Source organism: Eutrigla gurnardus (assembly GCF_963514095.1).
Source record: "Eutrigla gurnardus genome assembly, chromosome: 14".
In the NCBI taxonomy this organism is placed as follows: Eukaryota; Metazoa; Chordata; class Actinopteri; order Perciformes; family Triglidae; genus Eutrigla; species Eutrigla gurnardus.
Window position 1 is genome coordinate 14,328,772 of NC_139937.1, and position 26,474 is coordinate 14,355,245.

General features: G+C 42.6%; 2 protein-coding genes across 10 annotated transcripts in view; both read left to right on the forward strand.

Moving 5' to 3' along the window:
• Positions 1-17,868, forward strand: part of ubr5 (ubiquitin protein ligase E3 component n-recognin 5) — a 30,418-nt gene extending 12,550 nt beyond the window's left edge. For 2 of the 8 annotated variants that reach the window (XM_084027819.1, XM_084027821.1), the window contains exons 19-58: positions 5-159; positions 256-453; positions 732-942; positions 1,258-1,384; positions 1,577-1,728; positions 2,155-2,250; positions 2,581-2,704; positions 2,803-2,900; positions 3,222-3,379; positions 3,875-3,966; positions 4,081-4,227; positions 4,418-4,536; positions 4,697-4,823; positions 4,911-5,040; positions 5,272-5,432; positions 5,595-5,834; positions 6,061-6,184; positions 6,359-6,470; positions 6,605-6,736; positions 7,778-8,035; positions 8,140-8,408; positions 8,978-9,189; positions 9,521-9,754; positions 10,090-10,163; positions 10,271-10,443; positions 10,920-11,069; positions 11,439-11,656; positions 11,934-12,054; positions 12,655-13,027; positions 13,211-13,298; positions 13,385-13,529; positions 13,807-13,937; positions 14,105-14,165; positions 14,324-14,505; positions 14,650-14,734; positions 14,857-15,012; positions 15,631-15,744; positions 15,838-15,982; positions 16,135-16,220; positions 17,117-17,868. In XM_084027819.1, coding sequence (XP_083883945.1) covers positions 5-159; positions 256-453; positions 732-942; positions 1,258-1,384; positions 1,577-1,728; positions 2,155-2,250; positions 2,581-2,704; positions 2,803-2,900; positions 3,222-3,379; positions 3,875-3,966; positions 4,081-4,227; positions 4,418-4,536; positions 4,697-4,823; positions 4,911-5,040; positions 5,272-5,432; positions 5,595-5,834; positions 6,061-6,184; positions 6,359-6,470; positions 6,605-6,736; positions 7,778-8,035; positions 8,140-8,408; positions 8,978-9,189; positions 9,521-9,754; positions 10,090-10,163; positions 10,271-10,443; positions 10,920-11,069; positions 11,439-11,656; positions 11,934-12,054; positions 12,655-13,027; positions 13,211-13,298; positions 13,385-13,529; positions 13,807-13,937; positions 14,105-14,165; positions 14,324-14,505; positions 14,650-14,734; positions 14,857-15,012; positions 15,631-15,744; positions 15,838-15,982; positions 16,135-16,220; positions 17,117-17,329 — 6,191 coding nt within the window. In that variant the 3' untranslated portion in view covers positions 17,330-17,868. The remainder of the gene's footprint in view (positions 1-4; positions 160-255; positions 454-731; positions 943-1,257; positions 1,385-1,576; positions 1,729-2,154; positions 2,251-2,580; positions 2,705-2,802; positions 2,901-3,221; positions 3,380-3,874; positions 3,967-4,080; positions 4,228-4,417; positions 4,537-4,696; positions 4,824-4,910; positions 5,041-5,271; positions 5,433-5,594; positions 5,835-6,060; positions 6,185-6,358; positions 6,471-6,604; positions 6,737-7,777; positions 8,036-8,139; positions 8,409-8,977; positions 9,190-9,520; positions 9,755-10,089; positions 10,164-10,270; positions 10,444-10,919; positions 11,070-11,438; positions 11,657-11,933; positions 12,055-12,654; positions 13,028-13,210; positions 13,299-13,384; positions 13,530-13,806; positions 13,938-14,104; positions 14,166-14,323; positions 14,506-14,649; positions 14,735-14,856; positions 15,013-15,630; positions 15,745-15,837; positions 15,983-16,134; positions 16,221-17,116) is intronic. The other 6 variants (XM_084027820.1, XM_084027822.1, XM_084027823.1 and 3 more) reach the window with 6 other exon arrangements.
• Positions 17,869-18,435: 567 nt separating this feature from the next.
• mtdhb (metadherin b) lies at positions 18,436-25,031 on the forward strand. 2 transcript variants are annotated; one of them, XM_084026679.1, is made up of 13 exons: positions 18,436-19,060; positions 19,315-19,434; positions 20,096-20,177; positions 20,288-20,461; positions 20,866-20,913; positions 21,108-21,248; positions 21,733-21,813; positions 21,904-21,972; positions 22,055-22,200; positions 23,085-23,201; positions 23,484-23,595; positions 23,768-23,875; positions 24,052-25,031. In XM_084026679.1, the coding sequence occupies exons 1-13, from the start codon at positions 18,731-18,733 to the stop codon at positions 24,114-24,116; spliced, it is 1,593 nt and encodes a 530-aa protein (XP_083882805.1). In that variant the 5' UTR covers positions 18,436-18,730; the 3' UTR covers positions 24,117-25,031. The 2 variants fall into 2 exon arrangements, with proteins under 2 accessions (XP_083882805.1, XP_083882804.1); XM_084026678.1 differs by having other exon boundaries at positions 18,437-19,060; positions 23,484-23,588; positions 23,749-23,875.
• The last annotated feature ends 1,443 nt before the right edge of the window (positions 25,032-26,474 follow it).

The following is a 26,474-nucleotide window of genomic DNA, read 5'->3' on the forward strand; positions in this document are numbered from 1 at the left end:
CCAGGAGTCCACGCAGTGCTGAAAACTGGTAACTGGGTGCGTTACTGTATCTTTGACCTGGCCACAGGCAAAGCTGAACAAGAGAACAACTTCCCCACTAGTAACCTGGCCTTCCTGGGCCAGAGTGAGCGCAATGTGGCCATCTTTACTGCAGGACAGGTAATATAATCTCCCAAATAGTTGCCATGTTTTTGCAATTTTGTACATCCCTTTAATATATACAAATCTAAAATATTGAAATGATTTTTCTTCCAGGAATCTCCCATCATTCTTCGGGATGGAAATGGCACGATCTACCCTATGGCAAAAGACTGCATGGGAGGAATTCGAGATCCTGATTGGTTGGACCTGCCCCCTATAAACAGCTTGGGGATGGGGGTGCACTCTCTGGCCAATCTCCCATCTAATTCCACAATTAAAAAGAAAGCTGCTATAATTATTATGGCTGTAGAGGTAAATATGACCTTTTATATAAATACAATTTCATACAGACTGATAACAAGTAGATGACTAAGTAGATGTACTATTTAGTGTTATTTTGTATCCTTAAAACATAGTTCTCAGTTACACTGTTGCATTGCAAAAGCAGTTTTAGTGCGGTTTATATCATGGCCCTACCCATTCTGTCCGAAAGACCACAAAGCAATGCTGTCTAAGCCACAGTGAAACATAAGAGGCATCCAAATGAGTGATCATAATCGGTACTCACTCATCATTTTTGTGTCTTTCAGAAGCAGACGCTAATGCAGCATGTGCTGCGTTGTGACTATGAGGCATGTCGGCAGTACCTGGTGAACTTAGAGCAGGCTTTCTTGTTAGATCAGGGCAGCCAGGCCCTTGGAGCACTTCTGGATCACCGCTGTGATGGAAACCGCAACATCCTCCATGCTGCCGTCTCTGTCTGCTTCCCTGTTAGTAACAAGGAGACCAAAGAGGAGGAGGGTAAGCTGGTACTTTAGAGACGATCGATATACAGATCCCGAAAGCTGGGTCTAACATTATAAACGTTATAAATAATTTTGAATATTTAAGTCTGATCACAGTAGTTTATATTGATTTCCTGGTCACAGTCACATTTTCTTTTAGTTGTGGTCTATGCCATCTCTTAATAAAAATGCAAAGTTATTAAAATGCAGGAAAATCACCCTTTCTCTCAATACACAATTCTAGTGGGGAGGCTGCTCCTGTATCATTTTAATTGTCTGTTTCCCCAATACTCTCTTCTCCATGCTAAGTGACTATGCAATGTAATTTCAGAAGCTGAAAGGTCGGAGAGGAACACATTTGCAGAGCGTCTCTCCGCTGTGGAGGCAATTGCCAATGCCATCTCTGTGGTTTCAAGCAACAGTTCTGGGAATAGGACTGGCTCCTCCAGCAGCAGGGGGTAAATAACCGTTGTGCTGTTATTGCACTATACAGAATATATAAGGTAGAATAGTGTTTCCAGACAACTGTACAGTGTTGTTTGGAGTACACAAGGATGGAATCTTTTTTGCATCAAGTGTAGGGGAACAGGAATATGAAAACACATTGTTGGTCTTAATTTCATTGGCATTATTTTTTGTGCTTTCACCAGGCTTCGTCTGAGGGAGATGATGCGGAGGTCTCTAAGAGCAGCAGGTCTTGGCCGCCATGAATCTGGCCCATCATCTAGCGACCACCAGGATCCTGTGTCACCACCCATTGCCCCACCAAGCTGGGTCCCTGACCCCCCACCCATGGACCCTGGTCAGTTTACCTCTAAACGTTTTTATAATTAAAGTTTAATTTGTCTAGAGCTTTAGAGTCCTTTCACACAGACACCACTGTAACAAAAGCAAGAATTTAAATGAGACCACCTCTCTACTGCAGTGAACATGTTATTTTGCATTTTCCTAGTAAGCATCAAGCCAGCGGTTGTGGAAGATTTCCAAAGATATGCTATCCTGACTCCAGTGACTAACTATATGTAAAAACTGCCGTGTTCATCCACACCAGTGCAGCCTCTAGAGTCGTTTCGCTATTTCCAGTCTCAATGGGCATTACATGACTTTACTGGAAGTCTGTCTGCGATCATGGATTAACACTCCTCCCTTGCCTGCTACTTTGTACTACGTGTTTCTTAACTGAAGTGAAATTTACAATCTACAAACACTGTTTATATTTGATCAACAGATGGTGACATTGACTTCATTCTAGCACCAGCTGTGGGTTCACTCACCACGGCCTCCACAGGGACCAGCCAAGGACCCAGCACCTCCACCATACCAGGTACATGCCATCTTCGTCATAGAGGAGGAGAAGGAGCTGTGTCCCAAATCTATACTATAGTCTGTACATATTGTACTACATACTGTCAACATACTTAACCATTTTATACTACATACTGTCAACATACTTAACCATTTTATAACAGCAGGAAATAATTGATGAAGCAATGTTGAAATATCATTGCCAATTAAACTTTTTTCCTAAGATCAGAGAAGCAGAGAATTCTGATGTTTTCCCTCCGTATAAATTATCATTGGTATGAATGTAAATGAGTCCTTCTTGAAGCATCTAAAGTCATCTAAAGGCTCGTCTTTTTCTTTATATGAGCAGGGCCGTCCACCGAGCCATCTGTGGTTGAATCTAAAGACAGGAAGGCCAACGCCCACCTTATCCTAAAGCTGATGTGTGACAGTGTGGTCCTGAGGCCACACCTACGGGAGCTACTCTCTGCCAAGTATGATTCTTTCTTTATATATGATCGTACACACAACTCCGAGGCATTTTCGTTCTCCTGGTTTATGTCTTGTTCCTAATTGTTCCTCTTGTTTGCAGGGATGCCCGTGGAATGACCCCATTCATGCTGGCAGTCAGTGGGAGGGCCTATCCAGCGGCCATCACTGTACTGGAGGCTGCTCAGAAAATGGCCAAGGGTAATTTTATAAGTCATCTTTCTGTTATAAACTCGTTTGTCATTCAAAGGGACCCTGTTATGATTTCATACGTGTATTTAAATGCCTACTTCCTATCGTACACCCAATACCAGCCGCCACCGTTTAGTGAATATGTTCTGAGAAAACTGCATACTTTTTGTGAAACTGATGGGGGAGGTTGGAACACTGGAGGTTACCCATGAGTGATGTGAATCCTGACCTATTTAGCTGCCTCGCTTGCAACAGCTAACTACATGTTGTAACCGACATTCCTTCCGTTTCCATATTTTTTCCTCTTGTTCCTCGAACGTCTTAACACAGTGGGTGACCCCGGCATTGCAGAGAAGGAGGATGCAGATTCGGTTTTCATGGAAATGATTTGCCCCTCGGGGACCAACCCGGATGATTCACCCCTCTATGTTCTCTGCTGCAATGACACCTGCAGTTTCACTTGGACTGGAGCAGAGCACATTAACCAGGTCAGCCCTAGAGGATATCATTACACTGAAGTGAGAGGAAAAGCACTCATCAGGAACAAGTGGAATATTGTAGACCACTCTCAAGCAGCATTAACCAGTGTCTCTTAAGGATGGACATTTTCTTTGATCATTTTAAGGTTTGAAAGATAGTTATGTAACTGATAACTTCATGAGGTGAAAAATGTATGAAATTAAAATATTTAATGACAGCTTCTTACTTGCCAGGCCAACTTAGTGGTCCTCTCTTTTTCCACTACACAAGTGGAACTTAACTAATTTTGGTGTTTAAGCTCTTGATCGATCCATGAAATACCTGGAAAAGTCATGGAATTAAAAAAAAAAAAACTTTTCCAAGCCTGGCGAAATTTAGCTTCACAAAGATATACTATATGTGGTACAGTTAAGATCGACTGAGGAAATCTACATTTGTTAAACAATACTTCTACTTGAAAGTTGAAACATTGATATTTTTAATCACAATGACTTTGCATTTAGGATATCTTTGAGTGTCGTACCTGTGGTTTGCTGGAGTCCCTCTGCTGCTGCACTGAGTGTGCAAGGGTGTGTCACAAAGGCCATGACTGCAAGTAAGTGATAGACCTTATTAATGGGGCCTTATTTAAGCATTGTAAAACATTTTTTTTGCTTACCCAACTTTTCATCAACTATATGATCATAACTTTGCTTCCTTTCTTTCCCAGACTGAAGAGGACCTCTCCCACAGCATACTGTGACTGTTGGGAGAAATGTAAGTGTAAAACGCTGATCGCTGGCCAGAAGGCTGCTCGCCTGGATCTGCTGTACAGGTTACTCACCACCACCAACCTGGTCACAACACCTAACAGCAGGTAAGAGCCCTGTGTTGTCTGTTCTCTGTGACCTTAATCTCCGCAATGTTGTTTTATCTTTTAATTGGCAGCTCACTGTGGGCATTTCTGTATACATCTGCATTATTACTTTGACATGGAAAATAGTAATATTGTGCAAGTTGTGGCGAAGGGATTTTTTTTAAACATTTTTTAACATTTCCATTTGCAGGGGAGAGCATATATTACTGTTCCTGGTGCAGACTGTTGCCAGACAGAGTGTTGAGCACTGTCAGTACAGACCACCACGCATCAGAGAAGACAGGAACCGCAAGGCTGCAAATGCTGAAGGTAGGTTCAGGATCCTTCTCACATATTACCCAGTTTTTAACCATCAGTGCAGACTAATGATATACAATATATACAGTACTAACTGTGGTCCAGGCTGGAGCTTTTTAAAACATTATTTCTTCAAGGCGTCTGTTGTATGACAACATTCTTCTTCTTTCAGACTCTGATATGCCAGACCATGACCTAGAACCTCCCCGCTTTGCTCAGCTGGCGCTGGAGAGGGTCCTGCAGGACTGGAACGCCCTCAAGTCTATGATCATGTTTGGGTCTCAGGAGAATAAAGACCCGTGAGTATCACTTCGTTTGTGGTGCTCAAAGAACTGAAATATGCCACAGAAATATTTTGAGTTCCATATTTCTTTTGTATTTCCTAGACTAAGTGCCAGCAGCAGAATTGCACACCTCCTGCCTGAAGAGCAGGTCTACTTGAATCAGCAGAGTGGCACCATTCGCCTTGACTGTTTCACCCACTGCCTCATTGTCAAGTGTGCTCCTGACATCACTGTAAGTCTAGTTAGTCTGTCTGCATCAGGAGCCAGATGTTTTCCTCCTCAGCTTCTCTAATCAGACACAATGTTAAACAAAATGTCAGTTTTTGTGTCATTCTTGCTTAGAAAACACTAAATGGTACCTGCTAAATGTTATAAGTGGTAATGCATGTTCTAAAACTTGCCCTTGCACATGGAAGTATTTTGGTCATCAGTGTTTTTTTTGTTTGATTTTCTCTCATATTAGTTCATAGACACTTTACTGGGTACACTCGTAAAGGAGCTGCAGAACAAGTACATCCCTGGCCGGAGAGAGGAGGCAGTCAATGTCACCAGGAGGTTCCTACGCTCTGTTGCCCGGGTATTTGTCATCCTAAGCGTAGAGATGGCCTCCTCAAAGAAGAAAAAGTAGGTTTTCACATCAACTTTTTTGAGAAAGTTGTCAGGAAAGGATTATAATTTGAATTAAATTAGTTCAATTCAAGCAAACAATGAGCATTTGACATGCTCCATTTTGAATTAATGCAGAATACTGATTATGTCTTTTCTCAAAAAACCTTTTCCTTATAGCAACTTCATCCCCCAGCCCATTGGGAAATGTCGACGTGTTTTCCAAGCTCTGCTGCCCTATGCTGTGGAGGAGCTGTGTAATGTAGCAGAGTCGCTGATTGTTCCGGTGCGGATGGGAATAGCAAGACCTACGGCTCCGTTCACTTTGGCCAGCACCAGTATTGATGCGGTTCAGGGCAGCGAGGAGCTCTTCTCTGTTGAACCGCTGCCTCCGAGGCCCTCCCCCGACCAGTCCAGCAGGTCAGTTGGTTTAATGCCTTTATTTTCTTCATATTGATGGTAGATATTTTCTTTTTATCACTGTCATGGATGATTGAAATGTGCTCATATTGTATAATTTAGTCGGGTTAGAGACACGTCTCAAATGACCTTCTGAAATCATTGAGTCAATCCAAAAGGAAGATGATTGATTCTTCTTATTCACTAGATATAATGGCTTCTGGTCTTGTGCTTCATTTTTTTCCAGCTCCAGCCAGACAACTGCCTCTTATATCATCAGGAACCCCCAGCCTCGGCGCAGCAGCCAGTCCCAGCCTGTCAGAGGAAGAGACGAGGAGCAGGATGACATCGTATCAGCAGATGTGGAAGAGGTGGGGAGCCTCATTATAAAATCATTAAGGCCATACTGAACTTTCCGTGCAAGTGAAACCATGTATATTGATGGCTAATTTGAAAGAATGTATGATGCCACCTAGAGCCCACAGTGTTACTTACACTGCAAGATTTCATTGAGTTTTGAATAAATATCTATACTTCCATTTTAGGTTGAAGTTGTGGAGGGAGTAGCTGGTGAGGAAGATCATCATGACGACCAAGAGGAACAGGGAGAGGAAAATGCTGAGGCAGAAGGGCAGCATGATGAGCATGACGAGGATGGTGAGACACACCCTGCTTTTTATAGGAATGCAAGAGAATTAACTGTTGTTCATAGTGTTGTGTGTTGTGAACTTGAATCTGAAAACTCCACCTAGCAGTGAGTGAGCATCTTTTTTTGTCGCTTCTGCTTTCAGGAAGCGACATGGAGCTGGATCTCCTGGCAGCAGCTGAAACGGAGAGCGACAGCGAAAGTAACCACAGCAATCAGGATAATGCGAGCGGCCGCCGGAGCGTCGTCACTGCAGCCACCGCTGGCTCTGAAGCAGGTTGGTCAACAGCTGTTTTTGATCTTTCAGTTTAGACTCGATTCGGGATTTCCTTTTAAATCCCCCTCCCTAAAACTGTACTGTTCCTTTTTTTGAGTTTTTGGTGGGAATGCGGTCACCTTTCTCATTGACCTCCTTAAAACTGAAATCTTTCCAAATCTTGAGGCTCCAACTGCTTACTAAATAGAAATTGCATTGCTGTCTTGCTGCACTGTGGTGTATTTTCCTTGAATTGCAGACTAATGCAGTCCTCACAAAATCATTGGTGCTTAACAGTCAGCATTTTGGATTGTGGGGATTTATGTTTTGGAGCGCTAATGATACAGCAGACAAAGTGGTCCCTGGCTGAATACCCGATGTATTTCATTTGCAGGCAGTAGGGTGTCCTTGGCATTTCCTATTTTTGGTATGAGCTCCTCTTTACTTCAATGCATATACAGATGTCAGGGCGAGAGTGAATTTGCAAAGTGCATACACAGATTCCTGCTGAGAGTTCCTTCAGCTGTCCCTTTCTCACATTCCACTGTTATTGTGTCTGTCATTTTTAACTAATACTGTCACTCTCCACAAGTGTAGTCTTTTTTTCCCTTTCACCCAAATAACAAACTAATCAACTTGTAGCTTTTCCAAGTGGTGTGTTTTTTTTTCTTCTCCTTGGTCATCTAAAATGTCTATTTCTTACTAATGATGGTGTTGTTTAATTTCCACTTGGAATATTCAGTTCAATTAAGATATTGCTGGTCTTTTGTCTAATGATATTTCCAATCATCTTAAAAAAATGCAGAAAATTAAGTCAGACGTTATTTACCACAAGGCGATCAACAGAGTGCAGCCGTTGTTTTGACTTCAGGCTCATATTTGTCACCATCCTATTACTGTTGTTTGGCCTTGTAGTGGTGTGATTCACTAACCCGCACTCCTGCCTGGATAAATCTGATGTAAAAGATAAAAGCAAGGGAGGTGAGATTAACACACAAGCCATTAAACTTGTCTCCTTTTGTCTTTTTTCTTCCTCCCATATCCACCTCCTCCTCTCTGAAGGTGCCAGCAGTGTCCCTGCCTTCTTTTCAGAGGATGACTCCCAGTCTAATGACTCCAGTGATTCCGACAGCAGCAGCAGCCAGAGTGACGATGTCGACCAGGAGACGTTCCTGGTGGATGAGCCGCTGGAAAGGACAACAAGCGCTTCCCACGCTAACAGTGCAGCCCAGGCTCCTCGCTCCATGCAGTGGGCTGTTAGAAACACCCCCAGCCAGAGGGCCACTGGAAGCGCTCCTTCCAGCTCCTCAGCACCAGCTGGTCAGTGTCTTTTTGTGAAAAATGGCTGTTTTTGGTTCCAGATGACTGTCAAGAAAATGGTCTGATTGTGGTATTGATTGTACCTAAAATGGTCTGTTTCACAGCGAGCTCCACTGGCCTGATATACATCGACCCCACCAACCTGCGTCGCTCCAGTGCCATCAGCTCCAGTGCTGCTGCCGCGGCGGCGGCTCTGGAGGCCAGCAACTCCAGCAGTTATCTGACATCTGCTAGCAGCCTGGCCAGGGCTTACAGCATCGTCATTAGGCAGATCTCAGACCTCATGAGTCTGATTCCCAAGTACAACCATCTAGTGTACTCGCAGTACCCTGCTGCTGTAAAACTCACCTACCAGGATGCAGTCAATCTGCAGGTAAGATACACTGCCATCTTGTGGTGATCAAGAATCTCTACTACCCTACCAAGGCACCAACCTACTGATTTCTGAAGGACACCATTAATAGAACATTATTAATCTATTTAGGTTTCGGTACCAATCATTGAACAATCATTGCATATGCTTTGGAAAAAAAAAATATTATGATACAGTGTTACCAGAACTTTGTCATTTATCATCATGACCCTGATTTGATTGAGCAAAAGACTGTTGTCTTATATCAGTACACTTTTTAACATGTGCAATAAACTAAGCTTGAGTTAACTTGTATTATTCTGGGTGCCACTTTTGAAGACACTTCAACTGTTGAATTTACCAATAACAAATATAAGCCCAAATCAAATTGTAATATTGCAACAGTACAGCACTGTAAAACTTAGGTTTACCTTAAGAATCAAAATAATGTTTTGGGGGATCCCTGCCAATACCCCTCCCTGTTTTTATATTTATTTGAATTGCACTGTATCCAGCTCACAACAATCACTGCCTGAACATTATCTTGTTTTATTAATTAAAAATGTGATCTGTGTAATGATTTGATTTAGAACTACGTCGAAGAAAAGTTGATTCCCACCTGGAACTGGATGGTGTCGATCATGGATTCCACTGAGGCCCAGTTGCGATATGGCTCGGCTCTGTCATCTGCTGGAGACCCGGGTCACCCCAGTCACCCGCTGCACGCCTCCCAGCACTCGGCTCGCAGGGAACGCATGACGGCCCGGGAGGAGGCCAGCCTCCGCACCCTGGAAGGACGCAGGTAAAATAAACATTTTTGTAATTCTTCTTTATCACCAAACGGTTATCAACTGATCAGACTATACATGTGACAGTTAAGGCCTTTGCAGACTGAGTCTGTTTTTGAGCAGGCTGCTCCTCTGCCATCAGTGTATGAATGTGTGTGAATGGGTGAATAGACTGAATGTAGTGTAAAGCGCCTTGAGTAGCTGGAAATGCTAGAAATGCTTGGGATAGTTGGAAAAAAACAGTAATCCAGACTTTGTATTGAATTAACATCATAATTATGCATTCTGGTGTGAATGAGGTTTGTAGCGTTCTCACTGGTTTTGTGTGTCCTTTGTTTATTTCAGGAGAGCAGCTACCCTGCTGACAGCTCGCCAGGGCATGATGTCGGCGCGGGGCGACTTCCTGAATTATGCCTTATCACTGATGCGCTCCCACAACGATGAACACTCCGATGTGCTTCCTGTGCTGGACGTGTGCTCACTAAAACACGTGGCCTACGTTTTCCAGGCTCTTATCTACTGGATTAAAGCTATGAACCAGCAGACCACGTTGGACACCCCACAGATGGACAGAAAAAGGTAAATGAACAAAATTAGTGAAAATGCTGTTTTTGATGTCAGAAACTGAAAGTTTGCTTTACTGGCAACATAAGACAGGGAGGGGGAAAGTCCAGTTTACAGTTGCCATTTTTGGATTTGTTGTTAAAGATGGGATTCTGCAATTTAGACAACTGAATTATCTGCATAGAATTGCATATCTGGCTATTTTCTTGCTCAACAAATTATATAGCAAAATAGTGGTTGTTAGGGCACTTGATTAACCATTGTTGTAAATTACATCTAATTAATGTCTGTGAATATGCTTTACTATTTTTAATAGTGTTTTCTAACCCAATTTAACTTTTTATTGGTAGGAATCGAGAGATTTTGGAGCTGGGTTTGGACAATGAGGATTCTGAACATGAGAACGACGAGGACACCAATCAAAGTGAGCCAGAGAACTAATATCTGATATATGACTCACTGAATATTGTTTAAGAACTGCTTGGTCATTTTAGTCGGTGTGCTGACAGATTTGTTTCTGCTTTACCTCAGGTTCAACTCTGCAAGACAAGGATGATGACCCAGTCCCGGCTGAAACGGGTCAGAACCACCCCTTCTTCCGACGCTCTGACTCCATGACCTTCCTGGGCTGCATCCCACCCAACCCCTTCGATGTTCCCCTGGCTGAGGCCATCCCACTGGCAGACCAGCCCCACCTCCTGCAGGTCAGAATCGCTGCTCAGTCTCTTTTGTGTGAGACCGTGAAGATGGAGAGGGTTAAAGATGCACTCCACAACTTCTTTACATTTAACAGCATGCAACGCCATGCCATCTCTGTCTCAATGGCCCAGGAAACACTGGCAAGAGAGAGGCTATCTGTGAAAAATGTGATGTCCACATTACTCAATGACTCTTCTCCACATTGCACAATGTATGAATTGATAAAAAGAGAGTCACTACACACAGAAAGATAAGCAGCTGATGATGGCTGAAAGATGTAGAAATACATGCAGCCAAGTTCAGTCTCTCCCTGTTGCGAGGCAGAGCCAGTGGATTCTTAGAAGCACAGAGCAGAGCTAGCAGAACACTACACCAACACATGAGCATACCGTAGCTAGCCTGACATAATAGTTACCATGCTATTTATATCAATGCCCAGGCGCTGTTTGGCTTCATCTTAATTTTGCTTCATCTCTAACAGCCTAATGCCAGGAAGGAGGATCTCTTCGGTCGTCCCTCTCAGGGTTTGTACTCTTCCTCCTACATGGCAACCAAAGGCCTGGCTGAGGCAAGCATGGACAGGAACTGCCTGGAGGTAAACATGGGCTCCTCTGTACCCTCCCCCTCTCAGGTATACCACCCCTCTTCACTGGACAAACACGCTGACAGCTGTGTTCTAATATCCATGCATAACAAATAACCTGGAAATGTTGAAGTAAATACACTTTTACATAGAAATCTGTAAAAACCATCCATGATTCATTATTTCCTCATTATTTTCAATGGTATTTGAGAGCATTGGAATTAATGGACAGTCATAAATAATGGACAATTTGGGTAGTAATTTTTGCTTACCCTGAAATTAAAGTGTGGATATCGGAACACAGCCTGTGGTCTGTGGCCCATTTCCATATTTCCATTCTTTCATCATGAAACTGTCGACACCAAAGACATCTGTTCATATTGCTAAAGAACTACTCGGAAACCCCACTCTGAACAGATCCTCCCTACGAAGATGTCTTACTCAGCCAACCTGAAGAATGTGATGAGTATGGAAACTGGCCAGCGGAGCGCTGAGAACCAGACACTAGCAGAGCAGGAGATGGAGGCTTCAAAACCAGGCCCTTCACCCCATGACCTCGCTGCCCAGCTGAAGAGCAGCCTGCTTGCTGAGATAGGCCTCACTGAAAGTGATGGACCTCCCCTCCCATCATTCAGGTACCAAACACTAATCTGTGTTTATGATGTTGACTTTTGTCCCTCAGATATAAGCTTGGTAGCCGGAATTAACCTTTTTTTAAATATATATTTATACATACTGTATAATCTAATCAAATCTGATACTGGCATCACTAAATTGCCACGGATTATGCAAATATTCATACTTTTTAAAAGACAACAGTGATCCTAATCAGAATTAAATTAAATTATTTGCTTTATATGCATTTAAAAATGCAAGTACAGCATCATAATTTGTGTTCCTTTGTCTCTCCAGACCTCACTGTAGTTTCATGGGGATGATGATCTCACACGACATGCTACTAGGCCGCTGGCGTCTGTCACTGGAGCTCTTTGGTCGTGTCTTCATGGAAGATGTTGGAGCCGAGCCTGGATCGGTAAATTGATCTGTTATTTATTTACAAGTAAAAGTAGCAATTATCTTGACCTTACCCCTCCTACTCCTACTTGAATAGATGCTTTTACTGAACTGAACTTTTACTTGAAAATGGATACTGCAATGAGTATTCATATGACAGTTGAGGGTTAGAATATGCTTTATCTAAATTACATAAGCTCCCAGCAGAAAGCAACATGGGCATCCCAATAGAAATGTCTTTCTTAGTACTGGAATGTTGGAATATACATCCAATATTTATGGATGTGTTTGCCTTAGGTAATCAGAACAATACAAACATTCAGGTTCCCTCATATGGATCAAGGTTTACTGCAGATATAAATGTTAAATAAAGATGATGAAAATTAAAAATTATGCAAAAGGATTTGACTACCCACATGTGGGTCCTGACACAGTCTTTGTGTGTGTGTGCATGCATTTGAAGTGCAGTTATACATACACACACACACACACGGCGGAGGCAAAAGTGGGATACAGGACATTTTTTAAAGTTTTAAAAAGTGCATAATTTCCATTTTCGGATGATTTATGTCGGATAGCAGGGTCATTACAATTTTGTAATTTCCATTGTTTATCCCAGATCCTCACTGAGCTGGGCGGCTTTGAGGTAAAGGAATCCAAGTTCCGTCGAGAGATGGAGAAACTGAGGAACCTGCAGTCCCGCGACCTGGCCCTGGAGGTGGACCGGGATCGAGACCAGCTAATACAACAGACCATGCGTCAGCTAAACACACACTTTGGCAGGCGCTGCACAACTACACCCATGGCTGTGCACCGGGTGAAGGTCACCTTCAAAGATGAGCCAGGCGAGGGCAGCGGCGTGGCCCGCAGCTTCTACACGGCCATCGCCCTGGCCCTCCTTTCCAACGATAAGCTGCCCAATCTGGACTGTGTTCAGAGTGTCAGCAAGGGCATGCAGGCCAGCAGTACGTGTCATCACGATTACAATTCAAGTATGACAATACATAGAAACTATACTGTACTATGGAACTCATTCATTGTTGCATTCAATGGTACTATAATGATGGTTCAAGCAGTCATCACATGAGTGATAAGGTTTTTTCAACATAAGAAATTTACACTAAACATTGAAGGTGTTATATTCAGTGTTTGTGTGCATGTGTTTGTGTCTGTAGATCTAATGCAGCGTTTGAGAAACAGAGACCGGGAAAGAGAGAGGAGAAGTGGAGGGCTTCGAGCAGGATCTCGTAGAGACCGAGACAGGTTACCGTCAACTTAATACACATTCCCCTCCTACAAACAAAAACATTTTCCACACTCGGACAAACCTCCATGTTTTTGTTCTACAGAGACTCGAGGAGGCAGCTCTCCATAGACACCAGGCCTTTCAGGCCTTCGTCAGAGGGCAACCCCAGTGATGAGCCTGACCCTCTGCCTGCACACAGACAAGCCCTGGGTGAAAGGCTGTACCCACGTGTTCATGCAATGCAACCGGTAAATAAATCATCTGTATCTGCTGAAGCTCAGTGAAACCAAAACCTGATTTTTATCTATTTGTAAGAACAGATCAAAACATTGTGACTACCACCAGATTTGCATGAAATTGACTTTCAAACAGCAAGATGATTATCTTAACTTTGCCATCATCCAACTGCATCAATTTTCAAATGGTGTTGAAGCATATTTGGACTATTCCACTACACAACTACATATATGACTGACAAAATGACTTGAGTGGAATAATTAACTGGCTGTGTGTTTGTCTCTTCAGGCTTTTGCCAGTAAAATAACAGGCATGTTGCTGGAGCTGTCCCCTGCCCAGCTGTTGCTGCTGCTGGCTAGTGAGGATTCTCTCCGAGCCAGGGTGGAGGAGGCCATGGAGCTTCTCATTGCACATGGAAGGTAAGCATCTGTTGTGGATCATAATGTCCTGCTGTCATCCCACATGACACCTCAAAGTGCTGTGTGGATTGACTATAAATTATATAAAAATGAAATTGTTGCAGAGTTTCCATGCATCGTGAAGCTTTATGAACTAACTATGAGCCTCTGGTTTCTGTCTCTTCCAGGGAAAATGGTGCTGACAGTATACTGGACCTGGGTCTTTTGGAGGCTCCAGAGAAAGCACAAGTAAACAAATTACTCATTACTGTCCCCAACATGTCATGACAGTCATTTAATTTCTGTTGGAAATAATCGGTGGTGGTTTGGGATGCTAACAAATGTCTCTCCTATAAACATACAATACATACCTTCTAAACAACCTCCTCTGTTTGGTGTCATTGTAGCAGCAGGAGAACCGTAAGCGTCACGGCTCAACCCGCAGTGTGGTTGACATGGAGCTGGACGACCCAGATGATGGGGACGACAACGCCCCTCTCTTCTACCAGCCTGGCAAAAGAGGCTTCTACTCACCTCGGCCCGGCAAGAATACAGAGGCCAGGCTGAACTGCTTTCGAAACATTGGCAGGTAATGAATCGTCTTCTTTATTGGTCAAACATGAAGAGACTTATATTGGGTATAGTTTGGTCAAAATCTTCTGGGGAGATTATTAGTGAGTGATATGTTTCACAGAGTAGGAAATAATAATTGAATGTTATATTTTCTCTACAGAATACTGGGGTTATGTCTGCTTCAAAATGAACTCTGTCCAATCACGTTGAACAGACATGTCATCAAAGTGCTGCTTGGGAGGAAGGTAAGAGAAAATCTGCTTTTTTAGATAGATTTAATAGATTTTTGAACCTACAATAAGACCCTGTTTGATGATGGTGCTTTTCAGAATGAAGTTGCCAAACGTACTTATCTTTGTCACTGCAGGTGAACTGGCATGACTTTGCATTCTTCGACCCAGTCATGTATGAGAGCCTGCGGCAGCTGATCCGCCACTCTCAGGCTGGTGAAGCAGATGCCGTATTTGCTGCCATGGACCTCGCCTTCGCCATTGACCTCTGCAAAGAGGAAGGGGCAGGACAGGTAAAAGACTACCCTGTCATCATGTCGCCAAATGTAGATTGTAACACTAGAGTGCTAACAAAGTCATTCTTAGCTCATGTTGTTCAGAGTTAAAATAGCACTACATTAAAACAAGGCATGCGTGTTGCAGAACGGCAGTGCTGGCGAGAATGTAGGAGCAATGCTCATAAAAAGTAGCTCTGTTATCAAGCACAAGGCTACCGGGTACAGTAAACAACTTGTTTTATTATTTGCAACGTGAATTACAAAAATACATGTTTATATAGATCAGTGCGAACACAGTAACAGTTTCTGTAGAAGAGAATTCGAAAAAATAACTTTATTTCAGTAACCGTTCGTGACTACTCCACAAATTAAGACCCAAAACACATATTTTATCTTTTTAAATATATGTACAACTTATGGTCAGTCGTCCTTATTCAATGCATCCTCATACAAAATGTAAGTATCAGCTATTTATGAGGAAAATCAACTATTGTGATTGTTTTTCTGTTGCATCACAGAACATTGATATGTTAAATGTACAGCTTGAGGCTCAGCTTTTTAAAAGCAGAATTTGAATACTGAAGAATGTTGATCCATAACGTGTTTGTCGCTGCTTTATTCTTCCTGGTTCAGGTGGAGCTTCTGTCTGGTGGGGTCAACATGCCAGTAACCCCTCTCAATGTGTACGAGTATGTGAGGAAGTATGCTGAGCACAGAATGCTGGTGGTGGCTGAGCAGCCTCTCCATGTAAGTAAACACTTTACTTAATGTGTTCTTCCAGTACGTCATCACCAAAATGTGTATTCACACTATTATGATGTGTGTCTTTGTCTTTCCTAGGCGATGAGGAAGGGTTTGCTGGATGTGCTTCCTAAGAACGCCCTGGAGGACCTGACGGCCGAGGACTTCAGGCTACTGGTCAACGGCTGCGGAGAAGTGAACGTCCAGATGCTCATTAGCTTCACCTCCTTCAATGATGAATCTGGTATGCTGCTCTGTCTGGATCTCCTCTGCTCTGTATCTGCTCCTGTCCATTTTCTTGTTTCATCTTGGTTCCCTGCATGAATTCAGAAGTATTGACATGTTGTAGATGTTTGCTGTAACAGAGTAAGCAAAGACTTGTACTCCATCCAACAGGGGAAAATGCAGACAAACTCCTGCAGTTTAAACGCTGGTTTTGGTCCATAGTGGAGAAGATGAGCATGACTGAGAGACAAGATCTGGTAAGTCTGTTGTTGTTTTAATCATTATTCTTCAATATGGACGAGCTGGCATAGGGGTGTCATGATTTAATTTCTAAATCGATCAAAATGAGCTGTTGTTGACCTTCGAAGTCAAAAGCAGTATTAGTGGGGGGGAAAACGAAACCCTTCAAATAAGGTAGCCTGCAGCTACAGTTTTCGAGACACCAGTCAGAGGTGCTAATCCTCCTGCTTCCCTAAAGTCACAAGAGGCAACATTTTGTCTTCTTTGTGAGTTACGCCAACAACCAAAGCGTTAACAGAAAAGCTACAGTTTGTAGACTGCAGCAAAAATGGAGCTCCCAGCTAAGAACACCATTTAAATTTGATTGAGTTTTTACATCACTTTGTAAGGTAAAGCATGTGCACCAACTGGGATTTCATGGTGCATTCATGTGCACCAGGTAAATTCTGAGAAACCCAACCCGTTATTGTAAAGTAACCTCCTGCCATGAAGTGGATCTGCTCTTTGATGTTTAACAGTTTGTTTCAAATGGATTTGTGAAATATGTTATCACATGTAAACAAGGATCTATTCTTAATGAATCGAGACTTGCATCTTCTTACAATGGCATCACCGTCGGTGCTTAATTTTTTAAAAATCAAACATTTAATTGAATCGTGACTGTAAAATCCAAAAGTGGATTTGGATAATTGACACCACTAGGCATGCATGTGACGGAGCATGAGCATGGGCTTGTACACAGCCACATCTTTGCAAATCTGTCGCTGAAAAGCATAATTTAAACAAACTGTGGAAACAACAATTTAGTCCATTGTATCTTACCTATTCCAGTACATAAACATTTTAACATAACAAAAGTTTTCTGAAATTAAAATGGAAATGGCAAAAATAGACCGATTTTCTTTGTCCTCAGGTGTACTTCTGGACCTCCAGCCCTTCTCTGCCCGCCAGCGAGGAGGGTTTCCAGCCGATGCCCTCCATCACCATCCGGCCTCCAGACGACCAGCACCTCCCGACAGCCAATACCTGCATCTCACGTCTCTACGTGCCACTCTATTCTTCAAAACAGATACTCAAACAGAAACTCCTGCTAGCCATTAAGACCAAGAACTTCGGTTTTGTGTAGAGGGTTGACAGAGTTTAAAAAAAGGAAAAAAATAAAAACATGTTTACTGTTGTGTAATATTTACCTAGCTCCATTTTTGTAGATTTATTTTTTGTCTATACAATTTTATGAAATTCGACATACTGTCGCTATCTCCCCAGGCGGTAATATTTGTTTGTGTTGTGAACACAAACAGCTTGTTATTTTTATTTCAATTTTTATTGTTTTTTTTTCTTTTGTGTTGATGAAGAAGAGGTATACAGTCCAGAACATTCCTGCATTGGCACTGTAAAACGTAAAGCCCACAGCCCTGCTCTATTGGCTAAAACTTTTGCTTCCCAGGAATGTGGTTTGACAGAAAGCTGTCTGCCGAAACCCAGCCAAAGATGACAGCAGTAGAAGTATTTAAAAGAAGAAAAGAAGACACTGTGATTATAAGTTTTTTTTCCTTCCCTAGAAAAGTACTATCACTGACAGTTCACTGCTGCCTTTGTGGAAAGTCCTTTTTTTCTTGTACAGGGGGAGTAGGGAATTTCAAAATAAACTTGGATGCAAATAAATTGTCTGGCCTGATTTTTTTCTTTATTATTTTTCTCAGTGATTTACGTTAAGGGTAGTAGGGGATTGGTGGTACATTGGTGTAATGTAATGAGGAGGTTGATTTCCTGTGACGCCGACGATTTAGGGCCAATCACAATAGCAGAAATCTTAGCGGCGCCTTTTCATTGGTGGACCGTTTGTGTTGCCTTCACTAGGTTTAGTGAAAAATGGAATTTTGTGACCTTGTCAATTTGTTTGGAAATTTCAATATGACCCGAAATAGTGGGCTGTGTTCTTTATGGGGTTTTGTTAACATCTAACAAATGTACAATAAATGTTGGAAAATAACAATACAGGGGAGTGCTGTATTTTAGATGATAATAGCCGTCACTTACAAAACATGGCGAAAATGTATTAAATAAAAAAAGCTGCGAAACCAACAATTGTTAATTGGTATTCAAATTCTTCTTTTGAATACGTTGCGACGATACGCGGTTGCTATTATCTACCCGGAAACTCCACATTACAGGTGACAGTGAATGCACCGCTTTTCCTCCAGTCAAAACTGAGCCATATGAGGTGAACCTGGCTTGCTCGCGGTCACATTGTGCTCGGTGGTCAGCTAACGGAGGCATATTATCTTACAATGATATCCGCTAGCTTGCTTGCTAGTAAGCTAACTTGAGTGTGCTACCACCGCCTTAAAGCGATTTAGCTAGCGAGCTGGCTGTCTGACTAGGTCGATGTGGCTGGCGGATGACTGGATGAATGTATTGTCTTCCATCATGTCGAAGTCGTTCCGTTATTTTTAGCTAGCACTGCAGGCTAGCGCGGCTAACGGTGGCAATCAAAGCGTGACTAATCGGTCTATTCGAAAATCAAATGGAGCAGTGGCAGGACGCGGCCTCTCAGCAGGTCGAGCTGCTGACGAGCCGTTTCAATGAACTGTTGTCTAAAGGTCTGGGGCTGCTTCGCTCCGAGCTCGGCGTGGATTTGGGACTGAAGCCCGAGCTTATTCCACCATGGGTGATCCTCTTAGCGGCATGTACCGGGCTGGTGCTGATGTTCGCTCTGTGGGCCTCGGCTTGCCGGTCTCTCTTCAAGAAACAACCCGCCGTAGGCTCCGTTGACGACGGCATTGATGTGACGCGAGGTGCCGGCAAACCTGTCAAATCCGAAGAACCGAAGAAAAAGAAGAAGAAGGCAGAAAAGGTGCGTAGCCTAAATGAAACCGGTCTACACCCTTCTCCTAGCTTGATAGCCGTATCGTTAGCCAGACTAGCTGTCAAGCTAACGCCACAGTGACAGTTGAATCATGTCATGGCCAAAACCCTAGCTAGCTTCGGGCTAGTGTCCGACCTGCCTGTGCGAGCCTCGGCTGATATGTTGCATATTGTTTGCGTGGAGGGGATATATCTGAACGTTGTCATTGCCCTTTACGTTTGTTTTTCACGTGTGCATCCCAGAAAGCCCAGCCAAACGGGAGAGCTGTTCCTGAACCGCAGGAAGAAGCCATAGCATCGGATGAGATAGTGCCACATCATCAGCCGCCAACACCAGAAGTCAAGGCTGGGAAGGCTGCAGAGGTAATTTTGCTGCAACACCGACACACCACGATAGTTTGTCCAGTGTAATGGACTTCCCCACATTATGTTTATATAAATGACTGAATATCATTATTTTTGCGGGTCCTCTGCTATGTAACGCGGTTGAGAAAACGCCACCATTCCTCACTGTCACCCTGCAGTGATGTAGCCAGACCAGCTGTCAGTGTTGGGTTACAGTTTTTAACTTGCAGATGCAGCAAAAATCCTGGAGGGTGGCTCCCGGTTTAGGACGGCACAAAGTGCAGCCTTATCATCTAATGCCTCTCTCTGAATACCACAAAGTGTGGTCCCTAAAGGTGCTGGAGTCAGAAGATGTAATTGGGCATATGCTAAGAATGTAAAAATAGTGTTCACAAAAAGGATATGTTATATATTTAGGGAGTCTTGGACATTGGGTGTAGTTTCACTTATAAATAGACGTGGCTTGAGCGTGCTGATTTGATTGACTGCCCATGGATCAGTCAGCATGGGGCTGCTTGCCCAGTTGCTGCTCTTGGAAATGAAATCATATGTGCTGTATAATTTCTCTGCTTTAGCCCTTCCCCTCTTTCTTTAAACCTAGTCTCACAACCCCAGATGTTTCTTTTGTTTGTTTTTATCCTTCCTTTTTCCTTTATGCACACTGTTTCTCTACTTTTAGTTAAAGAAGTCCAAGAAGAAGGCCAAACAGGCTGTAAAGGAGACCAAGACGGTGACGGCAGATGGCAAAGAACCAGAAGAAGGTGAAATCTATTGCCTGCCTAATCCATGCCATATTTCCTCACTAATCCCATAATGAAACCTCCCAGTATTTTGCAACTAATTCCATGCTGCACTTAACGGTGCTTTTCAGGCACATGGGAGACCAAGGTCAGCAACAAGGAGAAACGTGAGCAACGCAAGAAGGACAAGAGTTCCAGTGATGGCTCTGCCAGTCCGGGAGGAGGGGACACGCATGCAAGAACTCCCCCAGAGCAGCCCAAGGCCTCTGCCGCGCCCACATCTGCCAGCCAGAAGAAGAAAAAAGGTGGCTCTTAAGACGTAACTCATCAAACCATATTTGTTTTCATTCAGGCTGGGATTTGCTGTTTTGGAGAAGTTTTTAAATTGGATTAGGGAAGGAGTTTGCAACAGTGTTTTGTGTCACACAAAGCCTCCAGGCCATATTGGACAAACAGCCTAATATGGCACCAAGAGAGACGTGTTTTTGTCTGTTATGTATAGGCTGTTGTTGGCTTTGGTTAGTCTCTTATTAACAGGACAGACTATAAATACAGGACTTTAATTGACTCCCAGAGTGAGTTTTCCCTGAAGTGTTTTACTGTTTTATGTGTGTGTGTGTGTACACTCCCCCTCTCTAATGAGCATGCTCTCCTATATGCTATACTTAAGATATATATTGACCTTTTATTTATTTATTTTTTCCCGGAGAATCTACAAAAGTGAAGCCAGAGAAGGTCGAGGCTGTTGTATCTCAAGGTAATTATCAGCAGAAAATGCTTCATCTGTGACCACTTCAGAAAGACACCCCAATAACTGATATCATCAATGCAAAAATCTTTAATGGATCCAAAGGTCACAACATGCTCCATTGGGAACTCCCATATTGAACGTGTCGCCAACCTGCTCTGTGTTTATTGCGGCTGAGTGTTAAGTGTCTCTCTTGGTATCAGTTAACAGCAGTGAGGTGGTAGCGGTGGCTGCCGGTGTGACTGACATGGCTGTAAAGGTTCCTGCTCCTACCGTTGCTCCGAAAGCAGGCCCCTGGACAACCAGTAGAGAACCAGCATCACTGTGGAGAGCAGATATTGATGGTAAAAATGTTTTACCACTGACCTGTAAAAGCTTTATGGCATTCCATGAAGCACTTAATGCCTGATAAGCTCTACATTGTCAGAGTTGGCGATGCATTGATAAGCTAGATGTGACCAATCAGCATAAAATTCTGTTTTTAGTCACCATCTTATAAAACTGTCAGAACTCAATTTGAAAAACATTGTAAAACAATATAATGAAAACGTATCCGAGGCTTGGAAACGGCAACAATCTCAGCCCAAGGCTAATTTAGTTGCTGGGCTTGAGCCTTCGATCAAATCACATGATACTCATCTAGATTTTCGAAGGCAGCGGGGCAAATCAAATGCTTCAGAGTGGCTACTAAACGGACCTAGTGGTGAGATTTTCTCAATATCTAGTTAAAGATAAAACGGTGTAATGACTAAACATAAAGATTTACCTCTGCACATCCGTACAGATAAAATTATTAACATTATAGTATCTGTGATATGTGTGTTTCAGATTCGTGGACTGTCATTGACAGGGAGATGGCCACGGAGCGAAATCTGGTGTCTTTAACTGGACTGGGTATTGGTACTGCTGGTTAGTATACAATAAACCCTTATATGGCATAGTTTCCCAGAGTATCCCTTGTGGATTGCAGGTTAAGTTGTTGTTGTTGTGCCTTTGCAGAGCCCCAGCCCGTGAGCGACCTGCCCTGGCTCAGTAAGCCAAGAGTAGCCGACGAGTGGTCTGGACTCAGTAAGGATAATATAAGTGCTTTGTTTATCTTTGATGTATGATTTACACTTGTCTTTTTCTGATGGCGGTTTGTGTTTCCCAGATGGTAGTGCAGCGGACCCCAGCTCCGACTGGAACGCCCCATCTGAAGCCTGGGGCAACTACGAAGAGCCCACCCCTGAGCCCCCTCCTGCTCTGGAGCAGAACTTTCCTGAGCCCTCCAAGGCTGATCTGTTGATTGGAGCTGCTGTAAGTATGCCCAGGCTGGGGACAAAACTAAGCATTGTGGGAATTACTTGGAATTTTAAGGAATAACCATCTAGTACTCCTGGGTGCAGAGTACTAGATGGTACTTTAACCATCTGACGGTGGCCCTGCTGCTGATCGCAGTGACTTAACATTATATACTTCAATGGAATGGAGGACACACCCAGCATTTGTCATTATTTTGTTTTTCCGATATAATTACCGCTGCACACCCACGGTACACCCACACAGGTGTGTTCTGTAATTGTGACGGATCAGACCGCTTCTCAGGAATGAGTGCATGTACACAGAATGTTCTTAAACACTCTTCATGGCAGATATTTTGTTGTGTCATAGCATGAGAAATGAATATAGTCTCATACATTGCTGTTTGTCAGCGCTGTCCTTGTTTTCTTGATGCTACCACCAGATGGCACCATAGAAAGCAAATCCTGTTGCTTCAACAGAGCCAGCATCTCTTCAACCCATCCTTGCACTCATTCATTATCGTGCTGCCCCGCCCATGTTTTCACTGCCGTTTCAAATGCAGTTGTAATGTTTGTTCTGGTTTATTGCTGGTAATGTTGTCATCAAATAATGATATTTGGGAACATCAGAAATCAGTTGGTTTTAAAGTACATCCATCAGTGACTGGTAAGAGAACAAATAATATCAATCTGTCTCTCTGCTAGCTAGCACCTAGTTGGCTAGTTATCACCTAATTGGTGGTTTTAGATTACATTTATTTCTAATGCCCCATGTTCAAATAAGCAGGTTGGCTCTATGTCCAACCCTTCTGGCAGTCAGTAAATGGCAGAGTAATTAGAAAATTCCGTCAACATGTGTTTCATGTACACTGACTGGCCTGTTTTTTTTCCGTTTGTCAGGACGATGATGAAGATGAGAAGGACAAGGGAGAGACTGCTGCTGATGGGGCAGCTAAAACTAAAAAGAAAAAGAAGAAGAAGAAGAAGACTGCTGAGGAGGGAGGAACAGCTGGCCAGGTAACTGCTTGTGAGGATAACGCAAGAAAACACAGTTTGCAAAAAACAAATGACGTAAGAAATTGTTTTGCAAATGTAGTAGAAAAATCAAGAGAGCCTGAATATTGTGACACTCTTTCTGTGCAATAAGTACATAAAACATGTATAACCTAAGAATATATTGCTATTAATTACTTAAATGATTTATTGGCCTTTTGAGCTAATTCATAATAGTCTTTTTTGGAAAGTTTACTTTGAATTCACTGCACATGTTGATGTAACTTTTGCTCGTGTCCCGTGAAGGTCGAGGAGCCGGAGAAGGAAGCGACACCTGCAGCCTTTGTGAAGAAGCAGCCACCTGTTCTGACTGCTGCTGCCGTCCAGCCTATCAAAGCAGCTGCTGTCGAGGTCAGTGGTGGTGATGTCTGTCGCCAGAGCAGATCATGCAAACAGGGTTTTTCTGCAGAACAGTTCCTATTTTGTCATATTCAACACCGCACCATTTCTTAATTTCCTGCTGAGGTGATTAAAACAAACAAAAAAGGACACATGCCTCTTTTTCTTGTAGGCAAGAGTGGAGCAACAAGTGAAGGACAACATATCCCAGAAACCCCCTGTCACACAAGTGCCACAGAAGCCAACTGACGGAGAGCTCACTGCCAAGCAGAACAACCTTTCTGCTCCAACACAACAAAGTAAGCACATTTAAACTTTAGTGGGGCGTTACACTGGATGCCTCCTCGTGAAATAGAAGAGGTATCGTATAGATGCTGTTCAGCATTTTGGAAAGCTTGGATAATGAGTAAAAAAAAATGTGAATCACATGTTTAGAGTTATGTCACTAATCTTCTGACTTTTTGTGTTTCCACAGAAAAACCTGAGGAGAGCCAAGCGGCCAAACCGGCAAAGAAGAAGAAGGCGAGGAGAGAGACATGAGACCGAGTCCACTCTGCAGACCTCTGTATGCAAAAGACTTCATATCCTGTTTATGCAACACCTTTTGTGACAAGAACTTTGAACCACGGTGTTCATGATGGACTTAAACCTTAAAACCAGTTTGGAAAATGAAACTTTTTTATACGCGTCGAGTGTCAGCCGATGGATCGTTGAAAACTGAATCTAGATGCAGTGCAATCTAATGTAATGCGGTGTTAATGATTTTTAAGTATGCATTTGATACTCTTGATTCTGTCTTCTAATTCCACTGAATCAAATAACTGATTGACAGAGCTGTATTGTAGTAATTAGACGTAGAGAATACTGATCTTGTTTAGAAACTAGATGTTGTGGTGGCTAACGACTGGGGTTTAGGATGAAATCGGTCAACACGCTCCAGGTCACTCAACACTGGGCTGTAACATACTGGCCTTTTGCTTTTGCAGTCTTTTTATTGTGTCCTTACATTTTGTGAGTCATGATGGTACAGCTGTTGGTCGGAAAGAGCTTCGAGATCAAATGTTTATTCCACGCCGACGGGTCAACACATTGGCGACGTGAACGAGACATGAGCATCACTGGGTGCAGAGAAGTGAATCATGTATTTTCACATTCTTATCCGTGACCTGCGACATCTCAGTTGACTCAGTCCATCTGGTTTGTCCCTTGTCTGTCTGATGATGTGCTGCGGTGTTTCGAGACAACTGTTTCCTTGCTGTTTTTTCTATCTGTGACTACTTTGTGGCCAGAACCGTGCGGGATTGTAGATGTAACTTTGCAGTGTCATCAGCCTCTTCATGATTTTCCACCTGTGGTTGATTTGAGTCCTCAGAACCTTTTTGTAAAACCAGTTTGTAATAAAAGAAAAGCTAAAGCCATATGTAAAAAGACTAAATAAAGGCCTGTTTTTCTATATTTGGGCTTCTTTATATAGTTTTTATAGGTCAGCGAAACACTACTTCACAGTGTATTATAATCATGATGATAATAATAATGTGAAGTCACTCAAAGAATCCTAATGGGCAAATTATTTAAGCTATCGGAACAGACAGCTGTTCATGTGCTGTCAGGTTGAAGCCTCGGCCCTGCAGGCCAACCTTTACAAAAAAAACACTAGAAAGTAATTGTTTAGTAAATCAGAACAGCAAATGAGCTTAATATTTGGACTGGGAATGCTTGCCTGCTCTAACAAGCAATTAATTTAAGGTTTTGTTTAGAAGAAGGAAACAATGTCAGGACACCACGTCATTTCTAGATTCAAAGTATATTGCTCTTTGTGCAAATGACAGGTCATGTCATCAGATTTTATCCTATGTAGTCTTTCTCACCCTCCTCGATTAATCATCTGCAGTAACACTTTTCTGGTGGGCGTCAAGCTGACCCAAAGTAATTTTGTCTTCAAAATAATGAGACTTTTCATTGTAAACACTGGGTTGAAACTGTCTAAAGTTATTGAGAACATCTGAGACATTGACATTGTTTATAAATAAACATTACATTACTGGATGTTCATTATCTTATGTGGCTTAGTATTTTTTTCAATATACTGAGTGTAATTAGTGTGAAGAGAGAGAGTTTAATATTCCCAGGTTATTTTGAGGTTACGGTGACGTGCTATAGTATGACTTTTTTCAACATGCTTTTACTATGAATTTTTCCATGTTATGAATTTTTTTCAACATGCTATAATGACTTTTTTAATTACTATTTTATGACTTTTAAATTATTTTTTAGATATGCTTTACTTTTACTTTTTTAAAAAGTTTTTCAAAATGCTTTATTCTGACTTTTTCGGGCATGCTATACAATGAATTCTTTAATTACTGTTTTCAATGTTCTATACTGTGAATTTTGTTTTACATGTTATATTCAAATTTTAATAATTTTTCTCCAACATGTATTATGATTATTTTTTTCATTTTTTTTTTGACCTTCCAAAATAGCATTCATAATATAGCATGTTGAGCAGGTCGAAAAAAGTAATAAAAACAGTCTAGTATAGCATGTTGGAAAAAAATAATACAAAAAGTCATAGTATAGCATGTTGAAAAAAAGTAATAAAAAAATCATAGTAAAGCATGTTGAGAAAAAATAATACAAAAAGTCATAGTATAGCATGTTGAAAAAAAGTAATAAAAATGAAAACTGCGAGCAGTGATAATGGGCCCTCGCATGGCACGTAACTCGGTTAGTGCTACGACCGCCTGACGTGTCGGACCGCCTGGCCTGGCCTGGCCACCGCCACGGGGTGGGTCGTCCCCGGCCACCGCCACGTTGCCAGTCGTCCCTGGTCGTCCCCGGCCACCGCCACGCCGCGGGTCGTCACCGGCCACCGCCACGGCTGGCGCCTGTCCAGTG

Excerpts from the sequence above, each read along its gene's own strand:
- mtdhb (XM_084026678.1), top strand. The coding sequence starts at position 18,731 with ATGGAGCAGTGGCAGGACGCGGCCTCTCAGCAGGTCGAGCTGCTGACG. Across the intron at positions 20,178-20,287 it reads TGGCAAAGAACCAGAAGAAG|GCACATGGGAGACCAAGGTC; the intron begins GTGAAATCTATT and ends GGTGCTTTTCAG. Across the intron at positions 23,589-23,748 it reads TCAAAGCAGCTGCTGTCGAG|GCAAGAGTGGAGCAACAAGT; the intron begins GTCAGTGGTGGT and ends TTTTTCTTGTAG.